The 14,288-nt window shown below is 40.8% G+C and overlaps 1 protein-coding gene across 1 annotated transcript in view; it reads right to left on the bottom strand.

Annotated features, from left to right (window-relative positions):
* The window catches only part of LOC307232945 (disabled homolog 2-interacting protein-like), a 47,294-nt gene that overhangs the window by 32,160 nt on the left and 846 nt on the right, over positions 1-14,288 (bottom strand). Inside the window, exons 3-4 of the mRNA XM_080004160.1 lie at positions 13,042-13,310; positions 3,926-4,134 (exon numbers count right to left, since the gene is read on the bottom strand). Coding sequence (XP_079860286.1) covers positions 3,926-4,134; positions 13,042-13,310 — 478 coding nt within the window. The remainder of the gene's footprint in view (positions 1-3,925; positions 4,135-13,041; positions 13,311-14,288) is intronic.

The following is a 14,288-nucleotide window of genomic DNA, read 5'->3' as shown; positions in this document are numbered from 1 at the left end:
TTGGTTTATAAAGCACTGAACTTTATAATGTGTTGATGCTTCTGATGTTTTATGTAAAGAACTTTGAATTACCTTGTTGAAATGTGAATACGAGTGGCTTTGTGTGCACTGTATTATAATGGCCTTGGCCCATCTGAAACAGCGATATCAGATAACTGAAAGATCTCCAGACCGGTTCTCCGGGGCTAAGATATCTCCTTGACAAGGTAAAACGCTATTTTGGGAATAGGCAAAATAATTGTTAACAAAGAGTTAAAAGGTTTCTTTGATTCATTTATTGCACTGCACTGTAACTTGTATACATTCTATGTATTCTATTTTTTTAAACCTGATGTATTCTATATATTCTATTTTCACTTTATGCATTCTATTTTTTACTTTATACATTTTTGTATTCCATTTTTTTACTTTATGCATTCTATGTATTCTATTTTTACTTCATGCATTCTATTTTTTACTTTATGCATTATATGTATTCTATTTTTTTACTTCATGCATTCTATGTATTCAGTTTTTAACTTTATATATTCAATGTATTCTATTATTTTTCTTTATGTATTCTATGTATTGTATTTCTTTTACTTTATGCATTCTGTATATTAAATTTCTAACTCGATCTACTCTATGTATTCAATTTTTAATGTTATGTATTCTATTTGTTTGCTTTATGCATTCTGTGTATTCTATTCTTTTACTTGATGAATTCTATGTATTGTATTATTTTACTACATGCATTCTATGTGTTCTATTTTTAACTTGACGTATTCTATGTATTACATTTTTAACTTTATGTATCCTATGTATTCAATTTTTTTACTGTATACATTCAATGTATTCTATTTTAAACTTTATGTATTCTATGTATTATTTTTTTACTTTATATATTCTATGTATTGTATTATTTTACTTCATGCATTCTATGTATTCTATTTTTAACTTGACTTATTCTATGTATAACATTTTTAACTTTATGTATTCTATGTATTCTATTTTTTACTGTATACATTCTATGTATTCTATTTTTTACTGTATACATTCTATGTATTCTATTTTTAACTTTATGTATTCTATGTATTATTTTTTTACTTTATATATTCTATGTATTCCATTTTTAACTTTATGTATTCTATGGATTCTTTTTTTACGTTATCTATTCTAAGTATTCCATTTTTTACTTTATCTATTCTATGTATTCTATATTTGTACTTTATGTATTCTATGTATTGTATTTTTTTACTTTATGTATTCTATGTATTCTATTTTTTTCTTTACGCATTCTATGTCCTTTTATAATGCACAATGTTTCTTTTGCACTTTGTCTTCTTTTGATGTTTTATGTAAAGCACGTTGAATTGCTTGAAATGTGCTTTATAAATAAACCTGACTTGCCTGAATTACACTGTACTACACTGTACTGTACTACACTGAACTGTACTACACTGCACTGTACTACACTGCACTACATTGTACTAAGCTGTACTACACTGTATTACAGCAATGTACTACACTCAAGGACTTACGGTATAGACACTATATTTTATCGACATTATCTAGTTAGCATGTACAAGTTAGTATGGTAGTTATTACACACTAGTAAGAATGTCATATTTGGTGTACTCACGGATGTCTCCTACTTGATGTTTAATATTGTGTGTACTTACTGCGATCTACTAGTCTGTGTGTAATATTGTGTGCATACTTGTTGGTGTCTATGACTTAGTTTCTAAAATTGTGTGTACCCACTGGTGTCTACTAGTTAGCGTGTAATATTGTGTGTGTACTTACTGGTGTCTACGACTTAGTGTGTAATATTGTGCGTGTACTTTCTAGTGGCAACTACTTACTGTGTAATATTGTGTGTGTACTTACTGGTGTTTACTAGTTGGTGTGTAATATTGTGCGTGTACTTTCTAGTGTCTACTACTTGGTGTGTAATATTGTGTGTACTTACTGCAATCTACTAGTTAGTGTGTAATATTGTGTGTGTACTTACTGGTGTCTACTAGTTAGTGTGTAAAATAGTGTGTACTTATTGGTGTCTACTAGATAGTGTGTAATATTGTGCCTGCATTTTCTAGTGTCTACGAGTTAGTGTGTAATGTTGTGTGTGTACTTTCTAGTGTCTACTAGTTAGTGTGTAGTATTCTGCGTCTACCTTTTGTGTCGACTAGTTAGTGTGTCACATAATGTGTGCACTTTTAGTGTCTACTAGTTATTGTGTCCCATAATGTGTGCACTTTTAGTGTCTACTAGTTAGTGTGTCACATAATGTGTGCACTTTTAGTGTCTACTAGTTAGTGTGTAACATTGTGTGTGTACTTTTATAGTGTCTACTAGTTAGTGTGAAATATCGTGTGTGTACTTTCTAGTGTCTACTAGTTAGTGTGTAACATTGTGTGTGTACTTTATAGTGTCTACTAGTTAGTGTGTAATATCATGTGTGTACCTTCTCCTGTCTACTAGTATGTAACATTGTGTGTGTACTTTCTAGTTTCTACTAGTTAGTGTGTAATATTGTGTGTGTACTTTCTAGTGTCTACTAGTTAGTGTGTAACATCATGTGTGTACTTTCTAGTGTCTGCTAGTTAGTGTGTAACATCTTGTGTACTTTTATAGCGTCTACTAGTTAGTGTGTAATATCGTGTGTGTTCTTTCTAGTGTCTACTAGTTAGTGTGTAACATCATGTGTGTACTTAATAGTGTCTACTAGTTAGTGTGTAATATTTAGTATGTCTTTTCTAGTGTCTACTAGATAGTGCGTAATATTGTGTGTATACCTTCTTGTGTCTACTAGATAGTGTGTAATATTGTGTGTGTACTTACTGGTGTCTACTAGTTAGTATGTAAAATAGTGTGTATTACATTACATTTACATTACATTTAGTCATTGATCAGACGCTTTTATCCAAAGCGACTTACAATTGTTCAAAGACCGACGGACGCAGCCATCAGGAGCAATGAGGGGTTAAGTGTCTTGCTCAAGGACACTACAGCATGCTAGCAGGAGGAGCCTGGGATCCAACCAGCAACCTTTGGATCACTAGACCACCAGCTCTACCTCCTGAGCTACCATCCCCATGTGTTTCTTTCTTACTGTGGTACTTTCTAGTTTCTAATAGTTAGCATGTAATATTGTCTTTGTACTTTCTAATGTCTAGAAGTAAATGTGTAATATTGTTTGTGTACTTTCTAGTATCTAACATCATGTGTGTACTTTCTAGTGTCTACTAGTTAGTGTGTAACATCTTGTGTGTACTTTCTAGTGTCTACTAGTTAGTGTGTAATCTTGTGTGTGTACTTTCTAGTGTCTAACATAATGTGTGCACTTTTAGTGTCTACTAGTTAGTGTGTACCATCTTGTGTGTACTTTCTAGTGTCTAATAGTTAGTGTGTAACATCTTGTGTGTACTTCTCTTTGTCTACTAGTTAGTGTGTAACATCTTGTGTGTACTTTTATACTGTCTACAAGTTAGTGTGTAATACTGTAGGGAGCTAGGGCTTCTTTGAGCGAGCAAGAGGCAGGAGATTTGATTTCTCAATCAAGAGGGATCTTTATCACTCAGAGTGCTCAGCATTTATTCACCACACTGTTATCAGGGCAGGCATGTCACTAATGGCACACACACTCACTCCTGTGCAACAATCTTAACACATAAAAGTAATAACAATCTACCATAACACATGAAACATGGCTAACTAACACTTACAACGGCATAACATTAACATTACTTTACAATGAACATTACATAAAACAATCCCCTTCCCCGACAACCCCAAAACACACGACAAAGCATGCTGGGAAATCTCGGCCCCCCTCTATTCCCCAAAACGCTACAATATTGTATGTGTACTTTCTAGTGTCTACTAGTTAGTGTGTAATATCATGTGTGTACTTTCTAGTGTCTACTAGTTAGTGTGTACTTGCCTTAGCTTTGCCCGTGCTGTGCAGAATGTGGACCAGCGCGGTGGCTAGCTCCTCTTTTGCTCGCAGGCTAACACTAGCCTCCAGTGCGGAGCAGAGCAGCAGGTAGTTGGCGCTGATCCACTCCGCTAGCTCCTTGTAGCGCTCCATGGGCAGGACTATCATGCTCTGGTACCGGGCCCGGATCCGGACCGAAGGCCCCGATGACCTCCCTAGACACGAAGTGACATCACTCTGTTAATCACTTTGGAATCAATCACCTTGTAATCAAAAGGTCGTTGTGATTTCACCTTCATTATTCATCATTTTAATGCAAAGGTAATATGTAAATATATTAATACGCTACAAATTATTTGTATTATTGTATTCATATTATTTATAGTACTCATATTATTTATATCATTCATATTATTTATATTATTTATATTATTGATTTTATTGAAATTATTGATATAATTGATATTATTTATATGTTTTCATTAAAGGGATTAAACTCAAATTCAAATTGTGGTTCACTAAATCTGTGTTTGAAGCAATTTTCTATGAATCAATATGTTCAATTGGTTGAACCGCCATCTTTTTTTAATTTAAATTCCAGGATCAATTACCTCATTGTACTTATACACAGGATGGGATAAAAGTACATCTGGAAGTTGGGCGTCGTGGAGCTGGAAGGAATTACGTAGCAAACTTTGCTGCAATACCATATTTCCTCAGATAAAAAAAATGAGGCCTCTGATAAATGCCGGGGGCCTGGTCAACACAAACAAATACAAGCCTGCCTCAAATAGAGACCATCCTAAAAAACTGACCGGAGCTGCGACGCTTCTTCCAGTGAAGAGCCCTGCCCTTAAACAAATAAAAACTGTTTTCATTGTGTAGGTATTTCATTTACTCTGTTTCCTGCTGCCATGAGTAGCACTTCTTGGGGCCAATGCCCCGCCCTGAGTGTTGCCGCTCTCCGGCACGCCAAAGCAGGATGTGGTGCGTTGAAGGCGAACTCAGAAAACTGTAATTCCCCTGTGGAAGTAGCTACTACCGCTCTCTTTTTCACAATACATGTGTTTGCATTGCGTGGCATAAGCCTGCCTCAATACAGGCCACGGACACTATTTGATGAAATAGGGTAATAATAATAAGATGTGGAGTGATAACAGTCAGAGAGTGCTCTCTTAAATACAGTATATGATCATTAATAAGATGAGACACTAAGGCTACATGCTAAGGCTACATGCTAATGCTACATGCCAAGGTTAAATGCTGAAGCTCCATGTTAAGGCTTCATGCTAAGGCTACATGCTAAGGCTACATCCTAAGGCTAGCTCAATACATGCTACGGCTACATGCTAAGGCTAAATGCTGAGGCTACATGCTTAGGCTAAGTCACATCTGGCTGTCAAGTTACATCCATGTGAGACTACACTGAATAGCTTCCTTATTTTGCCCTATTTTGATTTTACGGATTTTGGATTATTTGCACTGTGTTATTATTATTTTGGCTATGACCCTCGCCTGAACTGTTTATCGAATTTTGGAACACAGACTTCGCTTCTACGACTATATCTCCCACTTCAGTCGGACAAATACTAAAATTGTAACGATACAGAGAAGATTAGCATGGCCCCTGCACAAGGATGACACGCAAATTCATGAAGCACTCCTAATTTTTTTTTTTTTGTGGGTACGTTGGCACAGTGCATTGCACTGCTGCCTCACAGCGAGAAGGTCATGGGTTTGATTCCTGCCTGGGGTGGTGTTGGCACTGTTCTCCGGCGGTTTATCTCCCGATTAGGGTCCTTTCTGTGTGGAGTTTGCATGTTCTCCCCGTGCTCACATGGGCATTCCTCCATGTAATGTCAGTAAGGACTCCACTCCAAAAACATGCAGAACATCGTCGTCTGACCAGTGATGGACATTTGTAACCAGGTCCCTGGGCACGTCGCTATATGCTGTGCACTGCTCCTGGCTGCCCCCTGGAGTACGAACAAGCCAGGATGGGTCAACTGCAGATAACTCATTTCACCGGCCACCATTTGAAGCGTGTGTGTGTGACGAATAAAGATATAAAATACTTGGCTTTCGTGCTAGTTAGCATATTAACTTAGCATATTGCTAACTATGCTGGCGTCAATGCCTACCTCCTTGGACTGTGAGAACTGTCGACAGATTCAGCGCTCTAGAAAAGTTGACTGACCTCGCGTTCAGGCTAAGCACATCTCCTGCTCCATGTCCTCGGCTGTGATCAAACTGGACTTTGACACCACTCTCCCCTGGCCTGGATCCATTCTCTCTGCCAGAGAGTCTCTGGCTGGAAAACAGATTCCAAGCCCTGGAGCCCACAGTCGATGTCAGGGACATACTGGAGTTCATCCTTCTGGGTGGAGAATCGCAGTCTGCCGTTGCATCGAGGGCCCAGCTAGCTCTCTTCTGCTGCCAGCCTCCTCCTCCTCTGGTTCCATGCCTGGGCGGTCTATCCAGCGGTCCGTCAATTGCCAAGGAAGGCACGCTCCACTCTACTGATGCCAGCCTTCTCCGTATCTTGGACCTGAAGTGGCTGAGCACCACGTGGAACCTCCGCCTCGCTCTTCTGTTGGTACGCACCCTGGGACATCCTCCGTGTTGGCGGCAGAAGACAGTCATGCTGGCTGTTCCCCCGTGCTGGTCGTTGGGTCATCCATGGTCCGTCATGTCCAAATCAACAGGTGCCACACTTTCTGCCCTCCAGGTACATGCGTTGAGCACATAAACATTGCCATCCCACAGCTGCTTGATCAATCCCACAGCTGTTAATTAAGCAGCCAGAAAAACTCAAAGAAGATTTTGTCTGCCTCATAAACAGTGCTGCAACTTAGTCATCCCCTTCGTGGACAACTTCACAATCTTCTGTAATAGAATATATTTTTTTAATAACTATCCCCTCCATCCAAAACATGAAGGATCCCATCTATTTTCCATAAACATTGGACTCACAGTGCTCTCCTACAATGCATTCATCACCTGACAGTCAGTGAGTCCCACATGTGCATTCAGTATACAGCCACCTCCTCCATCCCATACTCCTGCAGCCCACTAAGCTCGACTGAACAGAACTGGTATGCCTTCCACTACAAACTACACAACCATTCCCGTTAGGTCCATTGCTGGACCTTATATACAACGTTTAAAGCGTGCTGCAGCTACTTCACATCTAATTACGGTTCCCCTACAATCCCATACCACTTCCCCCGGATTGCATTCATCTGAGTTTAACCCAGCCTCCATATTTAATCCACATACTTTTAAAAATATGAAAGGTCTGCGTCTAATTCATCTCAATATTAGAAGTGTGCTTCAACATCAAAAATTGGATCATCTCAAGATTCTTGTTTCTCAAACGGACCCTGATATACTGGTGCTGACGAATCTAGCCACTTGGGGTGCACAAGCCAGTGTATCATCAGTGCCGGCCCCTTTCCCAGATGAATAGAGACGGTTGGGTCAGAAAGGGCATCTGGCGTAAAAACCATGCCAAATCAAACATGCGGCAACAAATCTGATTTCCATACCGGACCGGTCGAGGCCCGGGTTAACAACGACTGCCAATGGTGCTGTTAGTCAACAGGGTGCCAGTGGAAATTGTGCTTCTGTTGGCCGAAGAAGAGGTAGAAGGCGTGTCTGGAGACAGCAGGAGAGGAAGAAGGGTAGGAGAGTAGAGTTGAGAGTAGGAACTTTGAACGTTGGCACTATGAAGGGTAAAGAGAGAGAGCTGGCTGACATGATGGAGAGAAGGAAGGTAGATGTACTATCTGTACAAGAGACCAGGTAGAAGGGGAGTAAGGCCAGGAGTATCGGAGCCGGGTCCAAACTGTTCTACCATGGAGTGAATGGCAGGAGAAATGGGGTAGGGATAGTCTTGAAGGAAGAGTCAAGAGTGTTTTGGAGGTGATGAGAGTGTCGGACAGAGTGATGAGCTTAAAGCTGGAAATTGATGGCGTGATAATGAATGTGGTCAGTGCATGATCTCCCCAAGCTGGGTGCGAGATGGAAGAGAAAAAATAATTCTTTAGTGAGTTGGATGTAGTGGTGGAGAGCATCCCTAAGGGAGAGAGAGTGGTCGTTGGAGCAGATCTCAATGGGCATGTTGGCAAAGGGCTCAGAGACATAGGTGATGAGAAGGTGATGGGTAGGTATGATGTCAAGGAAAGGAATGTGGGAGGACAAATGGTGGTGGATTTGCCAAAAGGATGGAAATGGCTGTTGGGAATACATATTTGAAGAAGAGGGAGGAACATAGGTTGACATACAAGAGTAGAGGCAGGTGCACACAGGTGGACTACATTTTATGAAGGAGGTGCAATCTGAAAGAGATTAGTGACTGTAAAGTGATGGTAGTGTGTTGCTAGGCAGCATTGTATGGTGGTCTGTAGGATGACTCTGGAGGCCAAGAAGAGGAAGAGAATGAAAGAAGAGCCAAAGATAAAATGGTGGAAGTTGTTGCATGCAATTTAGGGATGAAATAAGGCAGGCAGTAGGTGGAAATGCAAGGTGAAGAGAGAAGTGGCAAAGGCAAAGGAAAAGGCGTACGATGAGTTGTATTAGAGGTTGGACAGTAAGGAAGGAGAAAAGGGCTTGTACCGATTGGCAAGACAAAGGGACCAAGCTGGGAAGGATGTACAGTAGGTTAAGGGTGATCAAGGATAATGATGGGAATGTGCTGACGAGTGAGGAGAGTGTGTTGAGAAGGTGGAAGGAGTACTTTGAGGAGTTGATGAATGAAGAAAATGAGAGGGAGAGAAGAGTGGATGATGTGGGGATAGTGGATCAAGAAGTGCAGCAAATGAGGTGAGAACAGCATTAAAGAAGATGAAGAGTGGAAGGGCAGTTGGCCCAGATGACATACCTGGGGAAGTATGGAAATGTTTCGGTGAGATGGCAGTGGTGTTCCTAATCAGACTGTTTAACACCATCCTGGAAAGGGAGAGGATGCCGAAGGAATGGAGAAGAAGTGTACTGGTACCCATCTTCAAGAATAAGGGAGACGCACAGAGCTGTAGTAACTACAGGGGAATAAAGTTGATCAGCCACAGCATGAAGCTATGGGAAAGGGTAGTGGAGGCTACATTAAGAGGACAGATGCGGATCAGCGAGCAGCAGTATGGTTTCATGCCAGGAAAGAGTACTACAGATGCAATTTTTGCTTCAAGAATGCTGATGGAAAAGTACAGGGAAGGGCAGAGGGAGTTGCACTCCGTCTTTGTGGATTTAGAGAAAGCATATGATAGGGTGCCGAGAGAGGAAGTGTGGTATTGCATGAGGAAGTCGAGGGTGGCAGAGAAGTACAGCTCTGAGCCCTTTCTTGTTTGCAATGATAATGGACAGGTTAACAGACAAAATCAGGCAGGAGTCTTCCTGGACTATGATGTTTGCGGATGACATTGTGATCTGTAGTAAGAGTAGGAAGCAGGTTGAGGAGAGCCTGGAGAAGTGGAGGCATGCATTAGAGAGAAGAGGAATGACATTCAGCAGGAGTAAGACAGAATACATGTGCCTGAATATTAGGAAGGGTGGCTAAAAGCTGAGAATGCAAGGAGTGGAGGTGGAGAAGGTGGATGAGTTTGGGCAGAGCGGGGTGGGTGGAGAAGAGTGTCCGGAGTGATCTGTGAAGATCCAGCAAGAGTGAAGGGGAAGGTCTACAGGATGGTAGTGAGACCAGCTATGTTGTATGGTTTAGGGGTGGTGGCACTGACAAAAAAGCAGGTTGCTGAACTGGAGGTGGCAGAGTTGAGTATTTTGAGATTTTCATTGGGAGTGATGAGGATGGACAGGAATAAGAATGAGTACATTAGAGGGACAGCTCAGGTTGGACAGTTTGGTGAAAAAGTGAGAGAGGCGAGATTGAGGTGGTTTGGACACGTGTGAAGGAGAGATGAGAGTTACATTGGGAGAAGGATGCTGAGGATGGCAAGAGGAAAAAAGGAAGGCCAAAGAGAAGGTTTATGGATGTGGTGAGGGAGGACATGCAGGCGGTTGGTGTCAGGGAGGAAGATTCGCAGAACAGAAAGTATTGGAGGCAGATGATCTGTTGTGGCGACCCCTAATGGAAGCAGCCCAAAGAAGAAGAAGATATATTGGTGCTGACTCAAACTTTGCTAAAGAAACACATCAGTTATTCTAAGCTATCTTTAAATGAAAATAATTTCTTTGTTTATATAGACGGATCTGCAAGAGGAGTTGGGGTGGCCATTTTTATTAAATCATGTCTTTCAGCTACAGTTCTTAATAAGGTCACTATACAGAGAGGTTTCGAATTTCTTGCACCGAAGGTCAATTTAGGGCCTAATAATTCAATTGCTGTGATTGGGATTTAGAGACCTCCCTCTGCTGCTCTGTCACCATTGATAAATTGACAGATCTAATCTCTCAATATCGTAATTGGGAGATGATAGTCTTGGTGTTTTTAATCTCAGTTGGTTGACTAATGTGTCCAACTATTGGAGAGAGATTACTCACCCTACCCCAAGTCAACTTTAATTGATCAGACCTTATCCAATAGGAGTGATAAAACTGTTGCTTCTGTTGTCTAGGGCTTGTTAGCGCGAGACGTTGTCAAGAGAGATTTTCGAAGCAGGCCTTCTTACATCTTTTTTGGTGATAACTCAAATACTTTAGAAATCCCCGACTCTGCACTGGATCATTTTAAAGGCACCTTCAACTCAGTGGTTTACAAACATCCCTCGTTTATAAAGCAAAGCACTAAAGATAGGTCCAATCCTTGGTTCACCTCTGAACTATCATCCCTGTTCAAATTAAAAAACAAGGCTTGGGTCCTCACAAGAAAATCCCTCCCCATTGGTTTGCTTTTAGGCAATTAAGAAATACATTTACATTGTCAGTGAGGAAATCAAAATTTGATTATTATTTAAATACCACCTTTAGTTGTAATTGAAATTCAGCCAAATTCTGCAAGGTAGTGAATTCAACTAAGAAAAACAATGCAGGTTCCATGCCCACACACGCAAACTCAGGTCAGTGTATAATACCTGATTACAAGGAAATATGCACAGCATTTGAGAAAAATTTTTATGAAACTTAAATGAACTTTATGAAAATGGAAGCAATGGATCTGTTAAATCTGAGTAATCCAGGAATGGATGTCTCTGTACATACTGGAAGTCCTGTCCCTCAGTTCCCTCCAGCTTCTCACTCCTAATGTAGTTATCATCATTGACTCAAAGAAAGCAACTGGAGGAGACAATCTGGCACCTTTCTTTCTCCAGGTCTCTGTCTTGATGATTTTATGTATAACACATATTTTAAATGTATCCATTTCATTAGGTATAATTCTGAAAGTGTGGAAAGTTGCTGACATTACTCCATTGCATTAAGGAGGAGATAATAGTGATTTAATAACTATCGTCCCATCTCTAAATTGTCCTGTTTGTCTAAAATACTGGAATCAATAGTAAATAACCAACCTCCAGACTTTTATAGCTCAGTATTCTGTGTTGAGCCATCACCAATCTGGTTTTAGGGCAAACCACAGCACCATCTCTGCAGCATCTTTCACTTTAAATTATATTGTTTGACAGCGGTGGATAGAAATAAGCATTGTGCTGCTCTGTTCATGAACCTATCAAAAGCCTTTGATACAGTTGATCATTCCCTGCTCTTACGCAGACTGCTAAATATTGGCTGTGACCCCAATGCTATAGATGGTTCCAAACAACCTCTCTGACAGAAGCAGTGCATGTAAACAGGTAAAGTTCAATGTGCGTTTTTATCCATAACAATAGGTGTCCCTCAAGGTTCGATTTCAGGACCGGTCCTTTTCACAATTTATATCAATGATATTGTCTGGTCTTAGAATACCAGTAGTGTCCATCTGTACGCAGATGACACTATCTTATATTGTTGGGTTGAATCCATGCAATTGGCTGTTGACAATCTGCAACTTTCTTTTAATGTTCTTCAAGAGGCACTTACTGATTTCAAACTTGTTTTAAATGCTGAGAAAACTAAATGAATGCTATTCACAAGAGCTATGGAAATAGATTATAGCAAACTACAGATTAGCACTTAACTCAGTACAGCTATTGAAAGAGTCCCACACTATAAATATTTAGGCTTCTGGATCGATGATAAACTCACTTTTTTATTTCATATTGATAAACTGGTTGAAAAGCTGCAGCCCAAACGTGTCTTTCTTTAAGGAAATAGAAGCTGCTTTCCCATGTTTAGTAGAACAAAGATTGTTGAAAGTATATGACTTTCTGTGCCGGATGATGGTGATGTCATATATATTCTGCTGTCACCACCCTTAAGCCCTTAGACGCTGTATATCACTCCGCTTTTAGATGTATTACTGCTGATACCTACAATACCATCATTGTACTCTTTATGAAAAAGTTGTCTGGTCCTCTCTCTCTGCCAGACAAGATCAACACTGGCATGTGTTCATTTAGAAAGCACTCCTAAAAAAATTGACCATTTGACATGACTTCCCTATTACACCTCATTGTCGGAGGAGTTTATCAAAACTGCTCTCAGGACTGGATTACATGAGATAACATTGTGATGCACTTTAAATATTGATTCCTTGATACCATTGAGACATTTTAGAAATATGCTTACGAATCTCATTGTTTTAGAATGTAATTGTTTTAACCAATGTTGATGTTCGTGTTCTTATTGTCATCTTGACTTATTTTAGCTTTTTACTTTTGTTATTTATGTTATTTTATTTTTCTGCATAATGTGATCTTGGCATCATTGAAAATGGGGGTCCACCGCTCAATGTATCCCGGAGAACTAATTATAGGTGAAACGAAATCAATTGCTCAGGCTACATGCTCACGCTTAATGAGAAAGCTATATGCTAAGGCTAAATGCGAAGGCTACATTCAAAGGCTAAATGCGTAGGCTACATGCTAATGCTACATGCTAAGGCTACATGCCGAGGCTACACGCTAAGGCTACATGCTAAGGCAAATGCTAATGCTAAATACCAAGGCTACATGTTAAGGCTAAATGCTAAGGCTACATGTTAAGGTTAAATGCTAAGGCTAAATGCTAAGACTACATGCTAAGGCTAAATGCTAAGGCTAGCCCAACACATGCTAAGTGCTACATGCTTAGGCTACCTCGGGTGGTGCTGGTGCTCACTGTGTACCACTTCTCCACCAGCTGCCTGCTGGTCACCGTGGCGACAGGGATGCTGACCAGCCCCACGTAGCTGCTCTTGTCCCGCCTCCGCTTCCTGTCGGGGTCGCGGTAGAGGTGAAAGGTCACAGTGCTGAGCGGTGGGAGGCCGGTGAAGTGGAAACGCTCGCCCCAGAACACGCTGCCGCCACGCAGCTTGCACGAAGTCCGGGCGTAGAGGGCACCGTCCAGGCACAACTCCAAGAAATACCTGTACACACAGTACACAGTACCTGTACACAGTACCCAGTACACAGTACCTGTACACACAGTAGACAGTATTTTAGTCTCTATTCCTGTTTTTTCATTAATTACTTCTAACCGAATCAAACCAGAAGTTTAAACTATTCCTCTTCTTCCGCTTTGTGTTCCACTTCTTCCACTTCTTCAAGTTCAAGTTCAAGAGGTTATTTGTCACAGAGATATACATATGGTCATACATACAGTATATGCAGTGAAATGTCATGACATCCACATCACGCACAATAACCTATAAGCTCTAAAAATACTAAAAATACTAAAATGTGGGAAATCGACACAAGGTGCTCGCACAGGCGGCCACAAGGGGCGGCGCCACAAACGCGATTCTGGGTTCTATAATTTTATCATAGAATTAAATGTCTGTGTTGTATTAAATATACATTTAAATCCTCTTCGTTCCCACTTCTTCCTCTTCTTCCTCTTCCTCCACTTCCTCCTCTTCTTTCTCCTCTTCCTCTTCCTCCTCTTCTTTCTACTATACCACTTCCTCCTCTTCCTCTTCTTTCACATCTTCCTCTTGTTCCTCTTCTTCCACTTCTTCCTCTTCTTTCTCCTTTTCCTCTTCCTCCTCTTCTTTCTCCAATACCTCTTCTTCCTCTTCCTCCTCCTCTTCCTCCATGACTGGACATCAGTAACACAGTAAATGTGAAGCAGCAAATAGTTCTGTTTGCTTCAAGCACCGAGAACACATGAGGACTCCTTCTTCTCCTTTCCATCTGCAAGCCTCCCTGTTAGCTGCTCCTCTTCCTCTTGGACCCTGTGCTTGTTTTGAATAAATCTCGCATTGCAATTGCATCCTGCCTCAAGGTGTTGGTGACAAGATGTCGCCTCTAACCGGATGCAGCGGATGAGGACAAACCACCACCAGGCTGTTGCAGACCAGCCATGTATCCCTGGGGACCACCACCGTCAGCTACGCCAGCTGGGC

Source organism: Zeus faber (assembly GCF_960531495.2).
Source record: "Zeus faber genome assembly, chromosome: 7".
NCBI lineage: Eukaryota > Metazoa > Chordata > Actinopteri > Zeiformes > Zeidae > Zeus > Zeus faber.
The sequence above is the reverse complement of the archived record's forward strand: the minus strand, read 5'-3'. Positions and strand labels throughout refer to the sequence as shown.